Here is a 25929-nt window from a genome sequence, read left to right on the forward strand (position 1 = left end):
TACTATATTTTTCGTTAAATTTAAAAAATTTTACAAAACAAAAATGGTTCTAAGTACTTTATTATCTTAAAACATGAATATGCAACGTATTTAACTTAGAATATAAATTTGTATTACCACCACGGATGCCACAGTTGGTAGAATTCTACCCAAATTAGTAATCTAGTTTGTTAAATCTTTATAAAAATAAAATTTTGGAAAAAGTTTCTAAAAACAAATTTTTGTGAGAAATTTTTCTATAGAAATAAAATTTTGACAATAAATTCTATAGAAATAAAATTTTGAGAAAAAATTCCACAGAAATAAAATTTTGAGAAAATTTTGTATAGAAATAATATTTTGAAAAAAAATTCTATAGAAATACAATTTTGATAAAATGTTCTATAGAAATAAAATATTGACAAAATTTTCTACAGAAATAAAGTTTACCACACAAGACGCTAAATATTAGAAAAACCCTACATATAGGGAATTTCTCCTACTTCTAGCAACACTGGCTGTGTTGATATTACACCTACGGAGTTAGTATGCCACTAATATTGAGCCCATTATTAAAAAATCGTTAAATTAGTGTGGGTAATAAATACAAATTTGTAAAAATCGAGCAATATTGTTATGTAAGAGCTACATGTAAGTCTAAATACGATCGGCCAGTACATCAAAATCTGAATTTTGAGTAACATTGGTTAATAAATAAGAGTACTATGACCAAATTTGGGAAAATCGAGCGATGCATATATATGGAAGCTATATCTAAATCTGAACCAATTTGCATAATATTTTGCGGGTTTAATTAATACCACAAAAGGTTACCTTGTGCAAGATTTGAGTAAGATCAGTTAAGAAATGAGGCCTGTATGGTCAAACATAAGGTTATTAGTGGCGAATTTTTCAAAATCGGGTGATACATATATGGGAGCTATATCTACATCTGAATCGATTTCGATGAAATTTTGCACATATAGTAGTACTATAGAGGACTGGATCTAGCCAACTTTTAGTAAGATCGGTTAATAAATAAGGGGTCTATGGCAAAATTTGGGAAAATCGGGCAATACGTATATATGGGAGCTTTATCTAAATCTGAACCGATTTCGATGATTTTGTGCACATATAGTTAGTGCTATAGAAGACTACATTTAGCCAAATTTGAGTAAGATCGGTTGATAAATAAGGGTTTTATGGCCAAATGTAGAAAAATCAGGCGGTACATATATATGGGAGCTATAGCTAAATCTGAACCGATTTCGATGATTTTTTGCACATATAGTTAGTGCTATAGAAGATTATATTTAGCCAACTTTGAGTAAGATCGGTTGATAAATAAAGGTTTTGTGGCCAAATTTGGGAAAATCGGGCGATACATATATATGAGAGCTATATCTAAATCTGAACCGATTTGGATGAAATTTTGCAGACTTGAAGGGCGATGGAAAAGATTACCTTTTGCCAAATTTGGTGACGATCCGTTTGAAAAAAAGCGCAACGTGACCCCATTTGTCGAAATCGGGCGATACATATATATGGGAGCTATATCTAAATTTGATCCGATTTCTTCCAAATTCAATAGCGTTCGTCCTTGTGCCCAAAAAACTCCCTGTACCAAATTTCATCAAAATCGGTTAATAATTGCGACCGGAATCCTGTGAACAACAAATATATGGACAGACGGACGGACGGACACCAAGCGCTAGATCGACTCAGGAGGTAATTCTGAGTCGATCGGTATATATTTTATGGGGTCTAAAATCAATATTTCTGGTAGGCACATTTTTTGGCCGATCAAACTTATTATACCCTGACCACTATGTGGTTTAGGGTATAAACATATCAAAAACAAGAAGTAGGGGCACAAAACAATAAGTTATCTCTAAACATTACTGCCTAAAAGTATGCAAATGTTTTTGCTGAAAGTATTCGAAGTAGAAAGTGTCGAAGTGACAGAACCTGGGGTGGTTCGTTTAAACCGAAAATGATTTATAATAACACTGGGTTAATACAAAAGCAAAACACCTATATTGGGGCGGAAGTTCGGTAGGGCAGGGGGACGCTCCCCCACATAAATTTAAAAATAAATTAAAATTCACAACACAAATCATTTATTTTTTATTTAATATCACAACAATTATAGTAGATAATATCGGGAACACATGCTTGATATAACTCATCGAAGAAATAATCTCGGGCACATGTTCGTTCCTCCTTTACTTGACTATTTTCACATATTAGATAATTGTGACAATTATTCTTGGCACTGGATACCATAAGATTGCCACGTCCCTCGCAACGATTGTATTCACATTTCACATCAATGGGATTCGCACATGCCTGTACGGATTCATCGAAAAACTTTCCCTCCGGACATTGACCCCATATTGGTTCAAGATCTGGTACAGCTCCAAGATTTCTACAATAGAAATAGCCTCGACAAGTGGCTTGATCGGCTTTATAGCCAACATAGGGACCCGACTTTGTCTGGCATAAACCGCTTGGTATTGGATGGGCTGTACACGCAATCATCGACTTATCGATACAGGCTTGAGATTGTACATCGAAATAGGTTTTGCTACAGGTTTTTGGAGAAGGCGTTTTATCTTTCTTTTTATCGGCGCATTCGTAGTAGGCACTGCAATCATTTTCATTACGAAATTTCGTCTTGTCTGGAAGCAATTGACATAGGTGGGACACATCTACGCAATTGGAGGAGGTTGAATGTATACACATTTGCGTTTTCTCATCAAAGTGATAACCGTCATCGCAATGGCCCCAATAGGGAAAACCATCATAGCAATAGAAAAATGCATGACAATTTGTGGGATCTGCTACCCAGTCTAACGTAGTGTCGACACACGGATTGTCACATAATTTATTGTTGCTCACCGAGTCCACACATTTTTGGGTTTCAACATCGAAAGATCCGGGGCATGTGTGTACCATACCCATACCATTGCTGTGACATTCAATGTATTTATCACATGATCCAGGAAAACTTATCAAGGTATTATCCTTGAATAAACGGCAAAGTTCGGTGAAATCGTCCGAGACTATATCTGGTTCGCCAAAAACGTTTTGTTGTGCTCCTACTGCGAGAAAGTTTGAAATGCCCGACAGAAGGTCTAAGAGGGAGAAGATGGGAAAGAAATTGTAATTATTAGAATGGGAAAAAGAAATAATGTTAAATATACACGGATAGATGCCATAGATTGACAGAAACATGGCACCATAAACGAAGGTTTATTTGCCTTTAAAGAGACAAATTTACCAATAAATTGTCAAAATTTTCTTTCTATAGGCAATTTTGTTAAAATTTTAATTCTATAGGAAATTTTGTTAAAATTCTATTTCTATAGAAATTTTGTTAAAATTTTATTTCTATAGAAATTTTGTTAAAATTTTATTTCTATAGAAAATTTTGTCAAAATATATTATTACAATATTTATTCGAGCTTATTGGACTAGAAGATTAAGGGTTCAATAGAAATTTTGTTTTCTATAGAAAATTTTTTCAAAATTTTATTTCTATAGAAAATTTTGTCAAAATATATTATTACAATATTTATTCGAGCTTATTGGACTAGAAGATTAAGGGTTCAATAGAAATTTTGTTTTCTATAGAAAATTTTGTCAAAATTTTATTTCTATAGGAAATTTTGTCAAAATTTTCTTTCTATAGGAAATGTTGTCAAAATTTTATTTCTATAGAAAATCTTGCCTAATTTTATTTCTATAGAAAATGTTGTCAAAATTTTATTGGCAAAATTTTATTTCTATAGAAAATTTTGTCAAAATTTTATTTCTATAGAATTTTTTTTCAATATTTATATACAGAAAATTTTCTCAAAATGTTATTTCTATAGAATTTTTTCTTGGTCCCGCCCAACCTTTTTTAATTTACACACTTGCAAAATTTCCTCAAACATATTTTAAGAGTTAAGTCTTATTTATGGATGGGGAACTTGTAACATATGATCATCTCAAACATGGTTCAAGAGCAGAATGTTATTTTTGGATCATTTTTGCCGTAAAAATATTGTCTTCTCGCCAAACATAAAATGCTTGCCGAAATTAGATTCATCATTTCCGAGAAAATAACATGGTTGCGACAAACACGTTACATGTTCTCCATCCACAAAACTACAATTTTTCCATCTCTGGGTGCAGACAATACAAAATACTTCATTTCTACTTACATGCTGTTATTGTAATTATATGACCTTTCATTTTTATCAAAAGGGAAAATGAACCCCCTAACTGAAATTAAATTATGATGTTTTTCAATGGCTTTATGGAAAACGACTAAACTGTGGATATCTACATATAGACCTTTAATAGATTAGTGAAATATGAGGCAAATTTAATAAAATTAAAAACAGAATGTTTGTATTCATATTGTTATTGAGGACAATCTTATCTCTTTATGATGTCTTTCTATAAATTTATGCCTTATGAGATTTTAACTGACGTCCAAACAGTTTTTCCGTCCATAATAGCAAATCTACCTCTACCTCTACCATTGCGGTCATTATCTGAACGATTAGGTGAAGTGTCTACGTTTTGCCAAAAATTATTTTTTATTAAGTGCTCGAACTTAATCAATTGCCATTAAATGCAATTTACAATTTAATCCAAGTACCTCTAAAACATATTGGGCATTTCCATTAAGTGTAGAATTGTGCCAAGATCACTCAAATGCGGTCGTCTCATGTCCGGTGGAACAAAGAAGAACAAATATGCTGTACTAAATCAAAACAATTGATATCACATTAGGTTTTATGGCCATTGACTGAGATTTTGAATCCCATAAATCCTTTATATTTATAATACCCGCCGTGATAAGAGAGAAGTTCGCCACTCGAAATGACGTTGCTATACATATGTTTATAAGAAATTTCAAAATTAATATAATATGTTCTAACATATTAACATATAGGTCCCAAACATAGTATGACTTGCACTAAATAAATAAAAATTTGGCAAATTTTTCTCTAGAAATAAAATTTTGGCAAAATTTTTTATAGAAATGAAATTTTGGCAAAATTTTCTATAGCAATAAAATTTTGAAAAACTTTTCTATAGAAATAAAATTTTGGCAAAATTTTCTATAGAAATAAAATTTTGGCAAAATTTTCTATAGAAATAAAATTTTGACAAAACTTTCTATAGAGATAAAATTTTGAAACATTTTTTTATAGAAATAAAATTTTGGCAAAATTTTCTATAGAAATAAAATTTTGAAATAAAATTTAGAAATAAAATTTTTGCAAAATTTTCTATAGAAATAAAAATTTTACAAAATTTTCTATAGAAATAAAATTTTGGCAAAATTTTCTATACAAATAAAATTTTGACAAAACTTTCTATAGAGATAAAATTTTGATTTTTTTTTATAGAAATAAAATTTTGGCAAAATTTTTGATAGAAACAGATTTTGACAAAATTTTTTACAGAAAAAAATGTTGAAAAAATTTTCGATAGAAAAAAATGTTGACAAAATTTTCTATAGAAAAAAAATGGCAAAATTTTCTATAGAAATAAAATTTTGGCAAATATTTTCTTTAGAAATAAAATGATGACAAAATATTTCTATAGATATAAAATGTTGACAAAATTTCCTATAGAAATAAAATGTTGACAAAATTTTCTATAGAAATAAAATTTTGAAAAAATTATCCATTGAAATGAAATTATGACAACATTTTCTATAAAAATAAAATTTTGACAAAATTGTCTGTAGAAATAAAATTTTGGCAAAATTTTCTATAGAAATAAAATTTTGGCAAAATTTTCTATAGAAATAAAATTTTGGCAAAATTTTTCTATGGAAATAAAATTTTGGAAAAATTTTCTGGAGTAATAATTTTTTTTCTATAGAAATAAAATAATGACAAAATTGTCTGTAGAAATAAAATTTTGACAAAATTTTCAATAGAAATAAAATTTGAACAGAATTTTCTAAAGAAAAAAAATTGTTTGTTTGATCTCAGCTTTAAAACCATTGTGTTGACTAACTACAAGAGTAGCTTAACCAACAGAGGAAAAGAATGTTTGTCAAATTTATTTGGGCAAAGTTCTATAGACTGCAAGATGGTTGGATGGACGCACGTTTCGGAACTACCACATTCCTCTACTTGCAGCAAAACTATCAACCAATTATCAGAATAAATTCAGGCAGTTCACTAAACCCATGGTGAACCACACTTGAACCTTCCGAAAAAAGGTTTTTGATAGCCGGCTTATGCTGAAATTTTGACTAAATTTTCTATAGAAAAAAAAAATTGGCAAAATTTTCTATAGAAATAAAATTTTGGCAAAATTTTCTATAGAAATAAAATTTTGGCAAAATTTTCGATAGAAACAAAATTTTCTATAGAAATAAAATTTTGACAAAATTATCCATTGAAATGAAATTATGACAAAATTTTCTATAGAAATTAAATTTTGACAAAATTGTCTGTACAAATAAAATTTTGGCAAAATTTTCTATAGAAATAAAATTTTGACAAAATTTTTCTATGGAAATAAAATTTTTTGCAAAATTTTCTATAGAAAAAAATTTTAAAAAATTTTCTGGAGTAATAAGTTTTGTCTATAGAAATAAAATTTTGACAAAATTTTCCATTGAAATGAAAATATGACAAAATTTTCTATAGAACTAAAATATTGACAAAATTGTCTGTAGAAATAAAATTTTGACAGAATTTTCTATAGAAAAAATTTGTTATTTTGATCTCAGCTTTAAAACCATTGTGTTGACTAAACTACTTGGGCAAAGCCCTATAGACTGCAAGATGGTTGGATGGACGCACGTTTCGGAATTACCACATTCCTCATCAGCATCCTCTACTTGCAGCAAAACTATCAACCAATTATTAGAATAAATTCAGGTAGTTCACTAAACCCATGGTAAACCACACTTGAACCTTCCGAAAAAAGGTTTATGATAGCCGGCTTATGCCGAAATTTTGACAAAATTTTCTATAGAAAAAAAATTGGCAAAATTTTCTATAGAAATAAAATGTTGGCAAAATTTTCTATAGAAATAAAATTTTGGCAAAATTTTCGATAGAAACAAATTTTGACAAAATTTTTTTATAGAAATAACATTTTGACAAAATTTTCTATAGAAAAAAAAATTTTGACAAAATTTTTTATAGAAATAACATTTTGACAAAATTTTCTATAGAAAAAAATTTTGAAAAAATTTTCTATAGAAAAAAAAAATTGGCAAAATTTTCTATAGAAATAAAATTATGGCAAATATTTTCCATAGAAATAAAATGTTGACAAAATTTTTCTATAGAAATAAAATTTTGACAAAGTTATCCATTGAAATGAAATTATGACAAAATTTTCTATAGAAATAAAATTTTGCCAAAATTTTCTGTAGAAATAAAATTTTGACAAAATTTTCTATAGAAATAAAATTTAGGCAAAATTTTCGATAGGAACAAATTTTGACAAAATTTTGTATAGAAAAAAAAATTGGCAAAATTTTATATAGAAGTGAAATTTTGACAGAAATTTTCTATAGAAATAAAATTTTAACAAAATTTTCTATAGAAATAAAATGTTGACAAAATTTTTCTGTAGAAATAAAATTTTGACAAAATGATCCATTGAAATGAAATTATGACAACATTTGCTATAGGAATACAATTTTGACAAAATTGTCTGTAGAAATAAAATTTTCACAAAATTTTCTATAGAAATGAAGTATGACAAAATTATCCATTGAAATGAAATTATGGCAACACTTGCTATAGAAATAAAATTTTGACAAAATTGTCGGTAGAAATAAAATTTTGGCAAATTTTTCTATAGAAATAAAATTTTGGCAAAATTTTTCTATAGAAATAATATTTTGGCAAAATTTTCTATAGAAATAAAATTTTGACAAATATTTTCCTTAGAAATAAAATGTTGACAAAATGTTTCTATAGAAATAAAATTTTGACAATATGATCCATTGAAATGAAATTATGACAAAATTTTCTATAGGAATAAAATTTTGACAAAATTGTCTGTAGAAATAAAATTTTCACAAAATTTTCTATAGAAATAAAGATTTGACAAAATTATCCATTGAAATGAAATTATGACAAATTTTTTTATAGAAATAAAATTTTGCCAAAATTTTCTATAGAAATAAAATTTAGACAAAATTTTCGATAGAAATAAAATTTTGGTACGATATTCTATAGCAATAAAATGTTGGCAAAATTTTCCATTGAAATGAAATTATGACAAAATTTTCTATAGAAATAAAATGTTGACAAAATTTTCTATATAAATAAAATTTTGGCAATATTTTCTATAGAAATAAAAATTTGGCAAAATATTTTATAAAAAAATTATAAAATTTTCTAGAGTAATAATTTTTTTATGTATAGAAAAAAATTTTGGCAACATTTTCTGTAGAGATGAAATTATGACAAAATTTTCTACAGGAATGAAATTTTGACAAAATTGTCTGTAGGAATAAAATTTTCACAAAATTTTGTATAGAAATAAAGATTTGACAAAATTATCCATTGAAATGAAATTATGGCAACATTTTCTATAGAAATAAAATTTTGACAAAACTGTCTGTAGAAAGAACATTTTGGCAATTTTTTCTATAGAAATAAAATTTTGGCCAAATTTGTCTATAGAAATAATATTTTGGCAAAATTTTCTATAGAAATAAAATTTTGGTACAATATTCTATAGCAATAAAATGTTGGCAAAATTTTCCATTGAAATGAAGTTATGACAAAATTTTCTATAGAAAAAAAAATTGACAAAATTTTTCAAAAAAAAATCAATTGTTGACAAATTTTGATATAAATGAAATGGGTGGTGATTTTGGAACAAAAATTAATTTTGTGAAACAAAAACTGTTTTGGTGATAAAAGCTTGAAATTTTCGTAGTAATTCAGTATTTAAGGATCTCAGCGATTTATGGTAATTTAAAAATTTATATTAGAACCTTGATATAAATAAACGTTTTCGAAATTACTGGAATGATATAGTTTTCGTGCTTTAAATTAAAAACGGAAATCATGTGGCTGCTCTAAAGCCAAAACATTGGGCTAAGAATAAATTAATCGTGGCAATCTTATCATAGTCGCCTATGTGCAACTTGGAATTCAATTAGCCAATTTCACTTAAAAATAAATCATTTAGCAAAACAAGAAAACAAAAAGATTGGCAAAATTGGTAGCAAGATACGGTAGCATAAACAATATCAACATACGAACTTCAGTATTTGAAGAGACTTTGAAGGAAAGACAATAAACTTAAATAATTGCCATGAAAGGTGAGCTAATAAAGAAGTTTCATTTTTCCGAAAAAAATCCATTAAACCTCGATTTCGCTTTATAGGAAATTTTACTATTTCACTGCCTTTGTTGGTAGTTTTGGTGGTATCCTCTTCGTTTTTCTGGACCCTAGGCCTAGGCGAACGTGATACCGATCCATGCCGTTATTTTGCCAATAATACCAATATCCGTGATCCTGACGATTGTAGCAAGGGTATAACCTGCATTAATTTCAAATCTGTTGTTACCACAGAGTGTTCAGGTACCAAACCTTTCTACGATAAGGATAAGAATGCCTGTGCCGCATCATTGAGCGATCATTCGTTGTGTGAAATTGCCTGCTCGGATGATGTGGGACACTTTGTTAAAGATCCTAAATCCTGCTACGGTTATTACTATTGCCAGACAGAAGAATGGGCCCGCCACGGCCTTTGTCCCGAGGGAACCCATTTTGATTTCGAAAGGCAAGAATGCATTTGGACTACAGTATCCAATTGTACGACCAGCGAAATTAATTTCTGTGCCATTATCAAAGATAGTGTCAACTTTGATGATCCAAGTGCTTGCAATGCTTATTTCACCTGCAAAAAGGGTGTCCTTACACCGACCACCTGTAAGAGTGGCTTATACTATGATCCATTGACTGGTAGTTGTATACAAAAATCTATGGTCAATTGTGCCTCTCATCCTTTGCCCAAGGATGTCTGTGGTACTGAAAAGAAACCCAAATCGGATGTATTCGTTGCTGATGGCGCCTCATGTCGTGGTGCATTTTATTGCAGTGCTTCGCCAGATGGTGTGGACACAAATCCCACGTGGGTTCAATGTCCAGAGAATACATTCTTCAGTGAATCGGATCAGGCCTGTATCAATCCACTTTTAGTTGCCTGCTCAGAGGATCGTTGTGATGGCCGTGATAAAACATTTGTCAGCAGTGATGAAAAAGGTTGCCGTGGCTACTTACGCTGTCAAAATGGTGTCAAAATTGAGGAATTATCATGTGGCAATAAATTCTTTGATGAAGAAGCTGGTGTTTGCACTTCCAATATAATTACATATCCGTCTTGTTCCTAAGATAAGATCACCTACTATTGAATAAAGTTTTCGCAGACTCAAAATTAAATCGACGTTAAATCTGGGGATAGATGTATATGGGGTCTATATATAATTATGGGCCAATTTTGGCCAGGGTTTTACAGGGAATATACTAACATTTTTATTTCTATAGAAAATTTTGTCAAAATTTTATTGCTATAGAAATTTTGGTCATAATTTTATTGCTATAGAAAATTTGGTCAAAATTTTATTTCTATACAAAATTTTGTCAAAATTTTATTTCTTTCGAAAATTTTGTCAAAATTTTATTTCCTTCGAAAATTTTGTCAAAACTTTATTTCTATAGAAAATTTTATCAAAATTTTATTTCTATAAAAAACTTTGTCAAATTTTTTTTTCTATATAAAATGTTATCACACATACAATAATTCGATTCCCCAGCCTCTGGCAAAAACCATTTTCTTTTTTAAATTTAAGCATTTAAAAATTTGAGCATTTAAGAACATATGGGATAAGACAGTTTTTGTTCCACACAAGTCTCTGTGGTGACATCGAAATAGGTATCACATATAGAAATAAAATTCATCTTCTACTTCTATAGAAAATTTTGTCAAAATTGTATTTCTATAGACATTTTTGTCAAAATTTTATTTCTATAGAAATTTTTGTTAAAATTTTATTTCTATGTGAAAAAAAATAGAAAATTTTGTTAAAAGTTTATTTCTATAGAAAATTTTGTAAAAATTTTATGTCTATAGAAAATTTTGTCAAAATTAAATTTTTATACAAACTTTTGCTAACATTTTATGTCTATAGAAAAATTTTTCAAAATTTTATTTCTTTAACAAATTTTAACAAAAATTGTATTTCTATAAGAAATTTTGTGAAAATTTTATTTCTATAGAAAATTTTGTCAAAATTTTATTTCTATGGAAAATTTTGTCTAAATTTTATTTCTATAGAAAATTTTGTCAAAATTTTATTTTTTATGGAAAACTTTGTTCAAGTTTTATTTCTATAAAAAAATTTTGTCAAAATTTTATTTCTATGGAAAATTTTATCAAAACTTTATTTCTATAGAAAATTTTATCAAAATTTTTATTTCTATAGAAAATTTTGTTAAAATTTTATTTCTATAGTACATTATGTCTTTAGAAAAACTTAATTTGTAAAAACTTAATTTTTATACAAAATTTTGTTAAATTTTATGTCTGTAGAAAATTTTGTCAAAATTTTATTTCTATAGAAAATTTTGTAAAAATTTTATGTCTATCGAAAATATTGGCAAAATTTTATTTCTAAAGAAAACTTTGTCATAAATGTTATTCTATTGAAAATTTTCTCAAAAATTTATTTCTATAGGAAATTTGTTCCCAATTTTATTTCTATTGAAAATTATGGCAAAATTTTATTACTATAGAATTTTGGCAAAATTTTATTTCAATAGAATTTTGTCAAAATTTAATTTCTATAGAAAATTTTGTCAAAATTTAATTTCTATAGAAAATTTTGTAAAAATTTTATGTCTATAGAAAATTTTGGCAAAATTTTATTTCTAAAGAAAGCTTTGTCATAAATGTTATTCTATTGAACATTTTCTCAAAAATTTATTTCTATAGGAAATTTGTTCCCAATTTTATTTCTTTTGAAAATTATGGCAAAATTTTATTACTATAGAATTTTGCCAAAATTTTATTTCTATAGAATTTTGGGTAAAATTTTATTTCTATAGAAAATTTTTTCGAAATTTTATTTCTATAGAAAATTTTGTCAAAATTTTATTTCTATAGAAAATTTTGTAAAAATTTTAGTTCTATATAAAAAATAGAAAATTTTGTTAAAAGTTTACTTCTATTGAAAACTTTGTAAAAATTTTATGTCTATAGAAAATTTTGTCGAAAATTATATGTCTATAGAAAATTTTGTCAAAAATTTTATGTCGATAGAAAATTTTGTCAAAATTTTATGTCTATAGAAAATTTTGTCAAAATTAATTTTTTTACAAAATTTTGCAAAAATTTTATGTCTATAGAGAAATTATTCAAAATTTTATTTCTATAGAAAATTTTGTCAAAATTTTATTTCTATAGAAAATTTTGTCAAAATTTTATTTCTATTTTCCACTTTGTCTAAGTTTTATTTCTATAGAAATTTTTGTTAAAATTTTATTTCTATAAAAAATTTTGTCAAAATTTTATTTTTGTAAGAAATTTTGTCAAAATTTTATTTCTATAGAATTTTGGGTAAAATTTTATTTCTATAGAATTTTGGGTAAAATTTTATTTCTATAGAATATTTTGTCGAAATTTTATTTCTATAGAGAATTTTGTCAAAATTTTATTTCTATAGAAAATTTTGTCAAAATTTTAGTTCTATATAAAAAAATAGAAAATTTTGTTAAAAGTTTACTTCTATAGAAAAATTTGTACAAATTTTATGTCTATAGAAAATTTTGTCGAAAATTTTATGTCTATAGAAAATTTTGTAAAAATTATTTTTTTACAAAATTTTGCTAAAATTTTATGTCTATAGAAAAATTATTCAAAATTTTATTTCTATAGAAAATTTTGCCAAAATTGTATTTATATAGAAAATTTTGTCAAAATTTTATTTCTATTTTCCACTTTGTCTAAGTTTTATTTCTATAGAAATTTTTGTTAAAATTTTATTTCTATAAGAAATTTTGTCAAAATTTGATTTCTATAAGAAATTTTGTCAAAATTTTATTTCTATAGGAAATTTTGCCAAAATTTTATTTCTATGGAAAATTTGGTCTAAATTTTATTTCTATAGAAAATTTTGTCAACATTTTATTTCTATAGTAAATTTGGTCAAAAATTGTATTACTATAGAAAATAGAAATATAATATTTTGTTAAAAGTTTATTTCTATCGAATATATTGTCAGAATTTTATTTCTATAAAAAATTTTGTCAAAATTTTACTTCTATATAAAAATCTGTCAAAATTTTATTTCTATAGAAATTTTTGTCTAAATTGTATTATATTATTTATATCAGACCATCTTTTGTATATGGATTTAGTACACGTAATATACAATTTTTGTAATTCAATATTCATTTATTTTCAAAAAATTTTAGCATTTAAGAACATATGGGATAAGATAGTTTTTGTTCCACACAAGTCTCTGTAGTGACATCGAAATAGGTATCGCCTTCACATTCCATTACGGGCCATTCGGTATGACCATCTTTACATTTCAAATAGTGCTGACAACCTGGAATGGGAGACAATTCGTAACCGCTGCTACGACCATCACAACGATCTTCATCACAATGGACCGTGGTACGATCTCTGCACACTTCAAGAGTTTCATCGAAAAAGTAATTACTGGGACATTGGCCCCAGGAGGGTGTAGTATCCGGTATACCAGATCCCAAATCTTTGCAATAGAAATATCCGCCACAGGTAGCCTGATCTCTAACAAAATGATCACGTATTGCCAATTTGGCAGTACCACAAACATTTTCCGGATATGGATGTTTATAGCAATCAACCTGGGCCTTGGCTATACACTCACCGCTTCTTTTGTCGTAGTATAGACCGGTGGGACATTCACCAGTTTGCTGCTTTTGACTCTTGTCACAGTAGAAATATTTATGGCAATTGAATTCATCCCAGAATTTTTGCTCTTTCGGTGATATATTACAAATTTCATATTCTTTGTCGCACACAAAGCCAGCGGGTTTGGTGTAACAACGTTGGCCAGCTTCGTCGAAAACTTGACCGCTGGGACAGACACCAACGGACACTTGAGTTTTGCCATCACATTGAACCCAATCAACACAATTTCTTACACCGGCCACCCAGGGAGGAGAATTTTTTGAACATGGTGTGGAACAATAGTCATCACTGACAGAGCCACATTTCGATGTGTCCAATTTAATGCCTTGAGTTCCACTGCATGTTGTGGGTCCTGGAGTGCTGACACCATCTATGCATTTTATAGATTCATTACATGTACCCGGTTTCCGTAATACAGCATTATTGGGAAATAAAGAGCAAACATCTTCGTTTGATGATAGATTCCATTTAGTTGCTTTGGTGGTCCCCATATGATATACCAGGAGACAGCTCAGTAATATGTAACCTAAGGATATTGAACAAAAACAAAAATGTAATGTTCTGGAATGATCTTGGAGTTCGCCAATATTTTTACCTAATTTCATGATTGCGTTCACTAGTATCACTCTGTTATACTGATTAACGACGACTAAGCTATATCAACTCCTATTAAATGTTCATTGTTTTTTTCCTCTCCCTTCTTCTCTTTCAGATAGACAATACAATTTGGTTAATTTTATCATTTATTATTAGAATATTTATAACCTTGATTGCTAAAATTTTAATTTATATCGCTTATTTATATTTTGTGCCATACACTTTGGGGGTGCCAAATAATATACAATTTTCTTCTCAGTTCCTTTGATAAGAAAAAGTTTTGCTGATGGTCATAAGACCCTCATCAAACGTAGATAATCTATTTCATTTCACATAAACAAACAATCTGAGAAGTTACTAGATATCCGTAAGAAATGAGCGGATAAAAAAAAATTTGTTGTATCATATTCCGAATCGAAGTATGTCCGCCCGTCCGAAACATGTTTGTCAATATCATCGTGATAAATTTCTATAGAGATAAAATTTTGAGAAAATTTTCTATAGAAATAAAATTTTGACAACATTTTCTATAGAAATAAAATGTTAACAAAATTTTCTATAGAAATAAAATTTTGACAAAATTTTCTATAAAAATAAAATTTTGGCAAAATTTACTATAAAAATAAAATTTTGACAAAATTTTCTATAGAAAAATATTTTGACAATAATTTTTACAAAATTTTCTATGGAGATGACATTTTGACAAAAATTTCTTTAGAGATGAAATTTTGACAAAATTTTCTATAAAGACAACAATTTGTATAGAAATAAAATTTTGACAACATTTACATTTGATCAAATTTACATTTTGATAAAATTTTCTAAAGAAATAACATTTTATTTGTTGTTTTGATCTCAGCTTTAAAACCATTGTGTTGACTAAACTACAAGAGTAGCTTAACCAACAGTCCAATTTATTTGGGTAAAGCCCTATAGACTGCAAGATGGTTGGATGGTCCAACCGACAGTACAAACTAGAGGTGTGCACGTGACACGAAATTGTCGTAACTCACGCGTGATTCGTGAGTCACGTTGATGGTAACGGCGTGAGTGTGCGTGAGCGTGAGTCACGAAAATAATATCGTCGTGTGTGTGCGTGAGTAACGAATTTCGGAAAAACACGATCACGAAAATAATCCCGCTTACGAACATAAAATGCTTACGAGTTCAATTCATATATAATTTTAGTGACATTCTAAGTGTTAAAAGTTTTATAACGCTCTCGATTTTAATCATACCCATATTTTCAGTCAGGTTCTATAGGTAAATTACTCATAAAATTATTCGTGAGTTGCGACATTTTTCGTGAGTCACGACATTTAAAAGATTTTCGTGCGTGAGTACAAATTTTCTTTTCATGAGCGTGCGTGAGCGTGAGTCCTACCAAAAAATATGGTGCGTGAGTTTGAGTAAAATATTACTCACGACTGAAAAATCATACTCACGCACGATATTTTTTTGGTAGGACTCACGCTCACGCATACTCACGAAAAGAAAATTTATACTCACGCACACTCACGCACGAAAACGTCGTGACTCACGAAAAATACCGTGACTCACGAAAAATATCGTGACTCACGAATAATTTTATGATTAATTTACCTTACCGAAGTGTCTGAAAACATGAGCATTATTAAAATCGAGAGTGTTATTAAACTCTTAACATCCCAGGTGTCACTAAATTATAATTGAATATAACTCTTAAGCGTTTTATGTTGGTGAGCTGGAATATTTTCGTGAGTGTAATTCTTTACTCACGCACACTCACGAAGATATTATTTTCGTGACTCACGCTCACGCACGACATTTTGGTTTGTTAATCACGCTCACGCACACTCACGCTGATGTCATGAGCGTGACTCACGACTCACGCACGAATCACGAAAATGTTCGTGAGTCACGACAATTTCGTGTCACGTGCACACCTCTAGTACAAACCAACAATAAAAAACAAAACACAAATGAAGTAAGAGGAAGCACGCTGAAAATAAACCCAGCCAACTGCACTCAAATCGAGGATTTGATGGTGGCAAAGGAACAGAGAGATGTTTGTATGAATTTATTTCGGCATAAGTAGAGGATGCTGATGAGGAATGTCGTAATTCCGAAACGTGCGTCCATCAAACCATCTTGCAGTCTATAGGGCTTTGCCCAAATAAATTTGACAAACATTATTTTCCTCTGTTGGTTAAGCTACTCTTGTAGTTTAGTCAACACAATGGTTTTAAAGCTTAGATCAAAACAACAAATATGATTACAATATAAAACCAACAATAAAATCGAAACAGAAATATTATTTTGACAAAATTTTCTATAGATATAAAATTTTGACAAAATTTTCTATAGAGATAAAATTTTGACAAAATTTTCTATAGAGATAAAAATTTGACAAAATTTTCTATAGAGATAAAATTTTGACAAAATTTTCTATAGAGATACATTTTTGTAACTAATTTTTATAGAAATAAAATTTTGACAAAATTTCCTATAGAGATACAATTTTGCCAACATTTTCTATAGAAATAAAATTTTGACAAAATTTTCTATAGAAATAAAATTTTGACAAAATCTTCTATAGAAATAAAATTTTGACAAAATTTTCTACAGACAACATTTTGACAAAATTTTCTATAGAGATAAAATTTTGACAAATTTTTCTATAGAAATAAAATTTTGACAAAATTTTCTATAGAGATAAAATTTTGACAAAATTTTCTATAGAGATAAAAATTTGACAAAATTTTCTATAGAGATAAAATTTTGACAAAATTTTCTATAGAGATACATTTTTGTAACTATTTTTTATAGAAATAAAATTTTGACAAAATTTACTATAGAGATACAATTTTGCCAACATTTTCTATAGAAATAAAATTTTGACAAAATTTTCTATAGAAATAAAATTTTGACAAAATCTTCTATAGAAATAAAATTTTGACAAAATTTTCTACAGACAACATTTTGACAAAATTTTCCATAGAGATAACATTTTGACAAATTTTTCTATAGAAATAAAATTTTGACAAAATGAACTAGCCCCTCTCAGTAATGTTTATGAGTGTTTTAAACCTTCTCTCGATGGTTTGACCGTAATGTGAAATTCCGGCTATGGAATCGGGAATCTGCACGCAGAGAACGAATATAATACCCTATACATGTTTCAAGAATTACAAGGACTCACCCCGTTAGTATATAAGCTATAGTGGAGGGTTTATATAAACAGTGAAAAATGTGACAATGCTTTACGTATACAAACAATACGATTGTATGTAGTAAACATCAGCTCCTAAAATTATTCTTTGATTTTGTATATATACAGCGATTAAGATATTATATATGATTAGCCCCTAAAAATTAGTTAGGTTATTTGTATGTTTTGTTTTACTACTGAATACAAGCTGCTGAATATGGGCTGTGCAAAACGAAAATTTTATAGAAAAGTTTACCAAAAAAAAAAATTTGTTTCTATAGGAAGTTTTTGTCAAAATTTTATTTCTTAGGGAATTTTGTCAAAATTTTATTTCTATAGGGGATTTTGTCAACATGTTATTTCTATAAAAATTTTTGCCAAAATTTTCTTCCTATAGAAAATTTTGCCAAATTTTATTTCTACAGAAAGTAGTATATCTATAGAATAGTGTGTGAGTTTTTTATTTTTGTAGAAAAATTTATTAAAATTTTCTTCTAAAGAAAACTTTGTCAACATTTTTTTCTATAGAAGATTTTATCAAAATTTTATTTCTATAGGAAATTTTTCAAAAATTTATTTCTATAGAAAATTTTGTCAACATTTTATTTTTATAGGATTTTTTTTTTCAAAATTTTATTTTTATAGAATATTATGTAAAAATTTTATTTCTATACAAACTTTTTTATAATATTATGTTAATACAAATTTTTTCTGTATTTTATTTCAGTACATTCTTTGGTTAATTTTTATTTCTGAAAAATTCTTTTTCAAATTTTTGTTTGTATAAAAAATTTTGTCAAATTTTTTTCTATAGAAAATTTGTCAAAATTGTGTTTCTATCGGAACTTTTGTCAACATTTTGTTTCAAGAGGAAATTTTGTTAAAATATTTATTTTTATAGCAAATTGTGTCAAATTTTTTATTTTTTTATTATTTCTATAGGAAATTTTTTCAAAGTTTATTTCTATTGGAAATTTTGTCAAACAGTTTTTCTTTAGCAAATTTTGCCAATTTTTTTATAGAAATTTGTGTCAAAATTTTATTTCTATCAAAATGTTATTTCAATAAAATTTTTTTCTGTATTTGACTTTTGTACATATTTTCCAATTTTATTTCTGTACAAATTTTCTAATTTTTTTTCTATAGAAAATTTTGTTAAAATTTTGTTTCTAACAGAACCTTAGAAAAACACCCTTTATCTCACTATTTTACGTTCTAATTTTTGCAAGACAAAAAAAAAAACAATATTTATCTTTTTGTAAAAATATTTTTATTGTGCATATAGTGGAAACATAGGAAACATCAAGATATATTTGATCTATTGCAGTAGGGAAAACAGAGTGGAACAAATTTTGGATATGTAAAAATTAACTGTAATTTATTCTTGGTCAGTGGTTTCTGAACTTTTGGAATCTTCAGTTGTCTCGTTTGCAGATGGTGCGCTAGTGGTTGAGTCATCGGGTGAGCTAGTGGGTGAACCACCGGGTGCTTTAGTGGGTGCGTTAGTGGGTGAGTCACCGGGAGAGCCAGAGGTGCAAGAGTCATCATCATCAGCACAAGTGGTTGGGGGCTTGGCACTTGTTGATGTTGTCGATGATGATGAACCGGAACCGGTAGAACATGCACCATTAGTTGTCTGATAAGATTGCAGACCATCATTGGTGGAAACGCAAGCCTGACGTTGTTCATTGAAGTATTGATCTTTAGCACAAGTGCCCTCAGAGGATACAGTACGATCCGAGTTACATGTTAAATAATTTTGACAAGTTGAATTGACAGCATTCACCCATTGGTTAGTGGAATACTGGCAACGATTGCAACCTGTTTCAGGTACAGCAGTTTGTCGGTTCACACATTGGCCGGTATTCACATCATAATAAGTTGGTGAAGCACATGTGCTCTTAACCCATTCGGTGCCGTCGCAAGTATAATATACGGCACAGATGTTTCCATCGCCCATGGTATTTCCCTTATCGCTACTTGTACAGGCTTTAGTGGGAGGAGCTTCAGGGTTGGTTACGCGGTTACACATGTTGCCATCATCTTTAAGACACATACCTTTAACGGTATTGTAGACCTAGAATTAAGATGGAAAAATTATTAGAATATATATAAAGGGAACAGAAGGCAAGATATTTGATAAATTTTGGCTAAAATTTCGATTCTTTTTATTTACGAGTTTGGAGGTAGTTATATTGAGCGATACATTTCGTATTATACTCCTCCTACTTACCAAACCAGTTTTGCAATTGCCACTTGTCAAATCGGGATTACACGTATACCAGGCTGTACAATCCTCGAAACTACCAAAGTAAATATTTGTTGGCATTATCTCACATAGATCTTGAATCACGACTTCATCGCTATTGGTGCAAGTGCCATAGACACATTGTTGCTTAGTGTAGCTGAATATTTGATTGTTGGGACAAGGACCGCTTCCAGCATTTTTACCATCACTGCAATAAACCCAACCGGTACAATCATTGGGATTTGGTACCCAAAGATCACCTTTGAGAGCCGAACATGGATTATCTAAACCAGTAACACATGGTGTGGTGGAAGCAGCTTTGCAACTTTGGGAATTTTTATCAAAGTTCTCAGTGCCGGAACAAGCGCTGGATACGTAAGCACCATTTGATTGACATGTATAATAGGTTTGGCATGAGTCCATGCTGGGCAATTTGGTACCGGGTTGGACAAGTTGACAATAATTGGAAACATTATAGGCAGCCGAGGCTCCATTTGCCATTAAGGCCAGTAAAACGGCAACACTTGCTAGTAAATGTTTGGCTGCAATAGACAGGAAATAATGCCAAAGGATCTATTATTATAGTTTATTCGAGATTTAAGCTTGCCACCAATATAATGAAAAATTTTCCATAGAAATAAAATTGTAACAAGAAATAAAATTTTGACAAAAATTTTCTATAGAAAACAAATCTTGACAAAAATTTCTATAGAAAAAAAATTTTCATAAAATTGTCAATAGAAATAAAATTTTGATAAAAATATTCTATAGAAATAAAATTTTAACAAAGTTTTCTATAGAAATCAAATTTTGCAAAAATTTTCTAAAGAAATAAAAGTTTGACAGAAACAAAATTTGACAAAATTTTCTAAAGAAACAAAATTTGACAAAATTTTCTAAAGAAATAAAATTTTGCAAACATTTTCCTTAGAAATAAAATTTTGCAAAAATATTTCTATAGAAATAACATAACATTTTGACAAAATTCTCTATAGAAATAAAATTATAACAAAATATTCCATAGAAATAAAATTTTAACAAAGTTTTCTATAGAAATCAAATTTTGCAAAAATTTTCTATAGAAATAAAATTTTGCAAACAATTTCTATAGAAATAAAATTTTGCAAACAATTTCTATAGAAATAAAATGTTGACAGTAACAAAATTTGAGAAAATTTTTTAAAGAAATAAAATTTTGCAAACATTTTCTTTAGAAATAAAATTTTGCAAAAATTTTCTATAGAAATAACATTTTGACAAAATTTTCTATAAAAATAAAATTGTAACAAAATTTTCTATAGAAATAAAATTAACAAAATTTTCTATAGAAAAAAAATTTTGATAAAATTTTCAGAAAATTTTCTATAGAAATAAAATTTTGAGAGAAATAAAATTTGACAACATTTTCTAAAGAAATAAAAGTTTGCAAACATTTTCTTTAGAAATAAAATCTTGCAAAAATTTTCTATAGAATATATAGAAATAAAATTGTGACAAAATTTTCTATAGAAATAAAATTTTGGCAAAATTTTCTATAGAAATAAAATTGTGACAAAATTTTCTATAGAAATAAAATTTTGACAAAATTTTCTATAGAAATAACATTTTGACAAAATTTTCTATAGAAATAAAATTATAACAAAATTTTCTATACAAATAAAATTGTAACAAAATATTCTATAGAAATAAAATTTTAACAAAGTTTTCTATAGAAATCAAATTTTGCAAAAATTTTCTATAGAAATAAAATTTTGCAAACAATTTCTATAGAAATAAAATTTTGCAAACAATTTCTATAGAAATAAAAAGTTGACAGTAACAAAATTTGAGAAAATTTTCTAAAGAAATAAAATTTTGAAACCTTTTTTTTAGAAATAAAATTTTGCAAAAATTTTCTATAGAAATAACATTTTGACAAAATTATCAGAAAATTTTCTATAGAAATAAAATTTTGACAGAAATAAAAGTTGACAACATTTTCTATAAAAATATAAATAAAATTGTAACAAAATTTTCTATAGAAATAAAATTAACAAAATTTTCTATAGAACTAAAATTTTGATAACATTTTCAGAAAATTTTCTATAGAAATAAAATTTTGAGGGAAATAAAATTTGACAACATTTTCTAAAGAAATAAAAGTTTGCAAACATTTTCTTTAGAAATAAAATCTTGCAAAAATTTTCTATAGAAATAAAATTTTGACAAAATTTTCTATAGAAATAAAATTGTGACAAAATTTTCTATAGAAAGAAAATTTTGGCAAAATTTTCTATAGAAATAAAATTTTGACAAAATTTTCTATAGAAATAAAATTTTAACAAAATTTTTTATAGAAATAAAATTTTGACGTAATTTTCTATAGAAATAAAATTTTGACGTAATTTTCTATAGAAATAAAATTTTGACGTAATTTTCTATAGAAATAAAATTTTCAGAAAAAATTCTATAGAAATAAAATTTTGACAAAATTTTCTATAGAAATAAAATTTTGAGAAAATTTTCTATAGAAATAAAATTTGCTATAGAAATAAAATTTTGCAAAAATTTTCTATGGAAATAAAAGTTTCACAAAATTTCTTATAGAAATATAATTTTGAAAAAATTTCTTATTTTGACAAAATTTTCTATAGAAATAAAATTTTGACAAAATTTTCTATAGAAATAAAATTTTGACAAAATTTTTTATAGAAATAACATTTTGACGTAATTTTCTATAGAAATAAAATTTTGACAAAATTTTCTATAGAAATAAAATTTTGACAAAATTTTTTATAGAAATAAAATTTTCAGAAAATTTTCTATAGAAATAAAGTTTTCAGAAAATTTTCTATAGAAATACAATTTTGACGTAATTTTCTATAGAAATAAAATTTTCAGAAAATTTTCTATAGAAATAGAATTTTCAGAAAATTTTCTATAGAAATAAAATGTTGGCAAATTTTTCTATAGAAATAAAATTTTGCAAAAATTTTCTATGGAAATAAAAGTTTTACAAAATTTCTTAGAGAAATATAATTTTGACAAAATTTCCTATAGGAACAATGAAAAATTATCTATAGAAATTAAATTATTACAAAATTTTCTATAGAAATAAAATTATGAAAAAATTTTCTATAGAAATAAAATGTTGACAAAATTTTCTGTGGAAATAAAATTTTTACAAAATTCCTTATAGAAATATAATTTTGACAGAATTTCCTATAGGAATAAAATTTTGACAAAATTTCCTATAGAAATAAAATTTTGAAAAAATTTTCTATAGAAATAAAATTTGGACAAAATTTTCTATAGAAATAAAATATTTGGCCGGGTCTAATTCATCTCCGTTTTAATTTGTATTATATTTCAGACCTATTTTTCCTTGTGTCATATGGACAGATCGAGTTCCCATTTCTTACTCAATATCTAATTTCTTTCCATTCAAGCAATCCCGAATTTATTCTAACAGTAGCTGTATATAACTCCAACGATTTTTGTATATCCTCCCTTCAGGGTTGTCCTCGAAAATTTTTCACTACTTACCCGCCATTGTTATTCGTATTTTTCGTTATCGTTTTCGGAAAATTCACTTTATAATTTTAAGGGTATATTATCCGTAAAGAAGCGTCTATGATACTGTTTTGCATTATTCAAATATGTCTCTTATATATCATGGTAATTCTTTTTTACAAATTAATATCAAAATGCCGTAAACCCAGTAGATAGGGTTTGGTAAAGACGCCACATTGTTAATTCGCTAATCTTTCTGGGAATTGAAATGGTTTATATCTAATTTCGATAAGATTGTTGGTTCCATGGAACCTACAAATTTTTTTTCTTATTCATAAGAAAAATATTCCTATGGTTGATAAAAAAATAAAATGGCGAAGAAAAAATCTAATTAATTCTGTTTCCACGAATGATAAATAAATATATATCCTATTTTTTTGTATGAAATAAAAACAAATTCAATTCTCCGAAATATTCCCAACTGGTCTCGAAAAGGTTTTCTTTAATGGTAAATAAAACTCGTTAATGACAATCGTTAACTACTATAGAGACATCGCAATTCGTACCTGCAGCCGTTGTAAAAATGTATACCCACCACCATAGAATGGTGATGGGGATGTAATACGTTTGACATTCCGTTTGTAACACATCGATATATCGATATATATCAAAATTTTATTTTGACAAAATTCCGTTTGTAACACATTCCGTTTGTAACACATCGAAATATTGCTCTAAGACCCCATAAAGTATATATATTCTGGGTCGTGGTGAAATTCTGAGTCGATCTGAGCATGTCCGTCCGTCCGTCTGTTGAAATCACGCTAACTTCCGAACGAAACAAGCTATCGACTTGAAACTTGGCACAAGTAGTTGTTATTGATGTAGGTCGGATGGTATTGCAAATGGGCCATATCGGTCCACTTTTACGTATAGCCCCCATATAAACGGACCCCCAAATTTGGCTTGCGATTGCTCTAAGAGAAGCAAATTTCATCCGATCCGGCTGAAATTTAGTACATGGTGTTAGTATATGGTCTCTAATAACCATGCAAAAATTGGTCCATATCGGTTCACTGTTACGTATAGCCGCCATATAAACGGACCCCCAAAATTGGCTTGCGATTGCTCTAAGAGAAGCAAATTTCATCCGATCCGGCTGAAATTTGGTACATGGTGTTAGTATATGGTCTCTAACAACCATACAAAAATTGGTCCATATCGGTTTACTTTTACGTATAGCCCCCATATAAACGGACCCCCAAATTTGGCTTGCGATTGCTCTAAGAGAAGCAAATTTCATCCGATCCGGCTGAAATTTGGTAAATGGTGTTAGTATATGGTCTCTAACAACCATGCAAAAATTGGTCCACATCGGTCCATAATTATATATAGCCTCCATATAAGCCGATCCCCAGATTTGACCTCCGGAGCCTCTTAGAGGAGCAAAATTCATCCGATCCGGCTGAAATTTGGTAAATGGTGTTAGTATATGGTCTCTAACAACCATGCAAAAATTGGTCCACATCGGTCCATAATTATATATAGCCTCCATATAAGCCGATCCCCAGATTTGACCTCCGGAGCCTCTTAGAGGAGCAAAATTCATCCGATCCGGTTGAAATTTGGTACGTGGTGTTAGTATATGGTATCCAACAACCGTGCAGGAATTGGTCCATATCTGTCCATAATTATATATAGCCCCCATATAAATCGATCCCCAGATTTGGCTTGCGGAGCCTCTAAGAGAAGCAAATTTCATCCGATCCGGTTGAAATTTGGTACGTGGTGTCAGCATATGATATGGGTTCATAATCATGGTTGCCACTCGAGCCAAAAATAATCTACCAAAATTTTATTTTTATAGAAAATTTTGTTAAAATTTTATTTCTATAGAAAATTTTTGTTAAAATTGTATTTCTATAGAAAATCTTGTCAAAATTTTATTTCTATAGAAAATTTAGTCAAAATTTTATTTCTATAGAAAATTTTGTCAAAATTGTATTTCTATAGAAAATTTTGTCAAAATTTTATTTCTATAGAAATTTTTTTTCTCCAAATTTTATTTCTATAGATTCTTTTTCAAATTTTACTTCTATAGAAAATGTTGTCAAAATTTTATTTCTATAGAAAATTTTTGTAAAAATTTTATTTCTGTAGAAAATCTTGCCAAAATTTTATTTCTATAGAAAATTTTGTGAAAATTTTATTTCTATAGAAAATTTTGTTAAAATTTTTTTATGTCTATAGAAAATTTTGTCAAACTGAATTATATACGTATTTGATCGATCTTTTTTGGTTTAATATAACCACGTATAGACTTAGATACAATTTAGAAGAAGGTGTTAGGAGGTTTTAGGATACCTTGCCATCGGCAAGCGCTACCGCAACTTAAGTAATTCGATTGTGGATGGCAGTGTTTAGAAGAAGTTTCTACGCAATCCATGGTGGAGGGTACATAAG

General features: G+C 27.8%; 4 protein-coding genes across 4 annotated transcripts; 1 reads left to right on the forward strand and 3 right to left on the reverse strand.

The window, feature by feature from the left end:
* Positions 1-2076: 2076 nt before the first annotated feature.
* LOC142236427 (peritrophin-44) lies at positions 2077-4323 on the reverse strand. The gene is made up of 2 exons (XM_075307660.1): positions 4191-4323; positions 2077-3116 (listed from the first exon to the last, which is right to left on the reverse strand). The coding sequence occupies exons 1-2, from the start codon at positions 4219-4221 to the stop codon at positions 2107-2109; spliced, it is 1041 nt and encodes a 346-aa protein (XP_075163775.1). The 5' UTR covers positions 4222-4323; the 3' UTR covers positions 2077-2106.
* Positions 4324-9252: 4929 nt separating this feature from the next.
* LOC142234586 (peritrophin-44) lies at positions 9253-10411 on the forward strand. The gene is made up of 2 exons (XM_075305751.1): positions 9253-9298; positions 9364-10411. Exons 1-2 carry the CDS (start codon positions 9292-9294, stop codon positions 10371-10373), a joined length of 1017 nt encoding a protein of 338 aa, XP_075161866.1. The 5' UTR covers positions 9253-9291; the 3' UTR covers positions 10374-10411.
* A 3003-nt stretch (positions 10412-13414) lies between these two features.
* LOC142236787 (uncharacterized) lies at positions 13415-14456 on the reverse strand. Its single transcript, XM_075308082.1, has one exon. The coding sequence runs from the start codon at positions 14428-14430 to the stop codon at positions 13459-13461; it is 972 nt and encodes a 323-aa protein (XP_075164197.1). The 5' UTR covers positions 14431-14456; the 3' UTR covers positions 13415-13458.
* A 4517-nt stretch (positions 14457-18973) lies between these two features.
* LOC142234065 (peritrophin-48) lies at positions 18974-23583 on the reverse strand. The gene is made up of 3 exons (XM_075305146.1): positions 23500-23583; positions 19960-20516; positions 18974-19803 (listed from the first exon to the last, which is right to left on the reverse strand). The coding sequence occupies exons 1-3, from the start codon at positions 23504-23506 to the stop codon at positions 19105-19107; spliced, it is 1263 nt and encodes a 420-aa protein (XP_075161261.1). The 5' UTR covers positions 23507-23583; the 3' UTR covers positions 18974-19104.
* Positions 23584-25929: the final 2346 nt, after the last annotated feature.

This window comes from Haematobia irritans, chromosome 4 (assembly GCF_050003625.1).
Source record: "Haematobia irritans isolate KBUSLIRL chromosome 4, ASM5000362v1, whole genome shotgun sequence".
NCBI lineage: Eukaryota > Metazoa > Arthropoda > Insecta > Diptera > Muscidae > Haematobia > Haematobia irritans.

Excerpts from the sequence above, each read along its gene's own strand:
- LOC142236427 (XM_075307660.1), bottom strand. The coding sequence starts at position 4,221 with ATGAAAGGTCATATAATTACAATAACAGCAT. Across the intron at positions 3,117-4,190 it reads TATAATTACAATAACAGCAT|ACCTTCTGTCGGGCATTTCA; the intron begins GTAAGTAGAAAT and ends TCTCCCTCTTAG.
- LOC142234065 (XM_075305146.1), bottom strand. Across the intron at positions 19,804-19,959 it reads GCAATTGCAAAACTGGTTTG|GTCTACAATACCGTTAAAGG; the intron begins GTAAGTAGGAGG and ends TCTTAATTCTAG.
- LOC142236787 (XM_075308082.1), bottom strand. The coding sequence starts at position 14,430 with ATGGGGACCACCAAAGCAACTAAATGGAATCTATCATCAAACGAAGAT.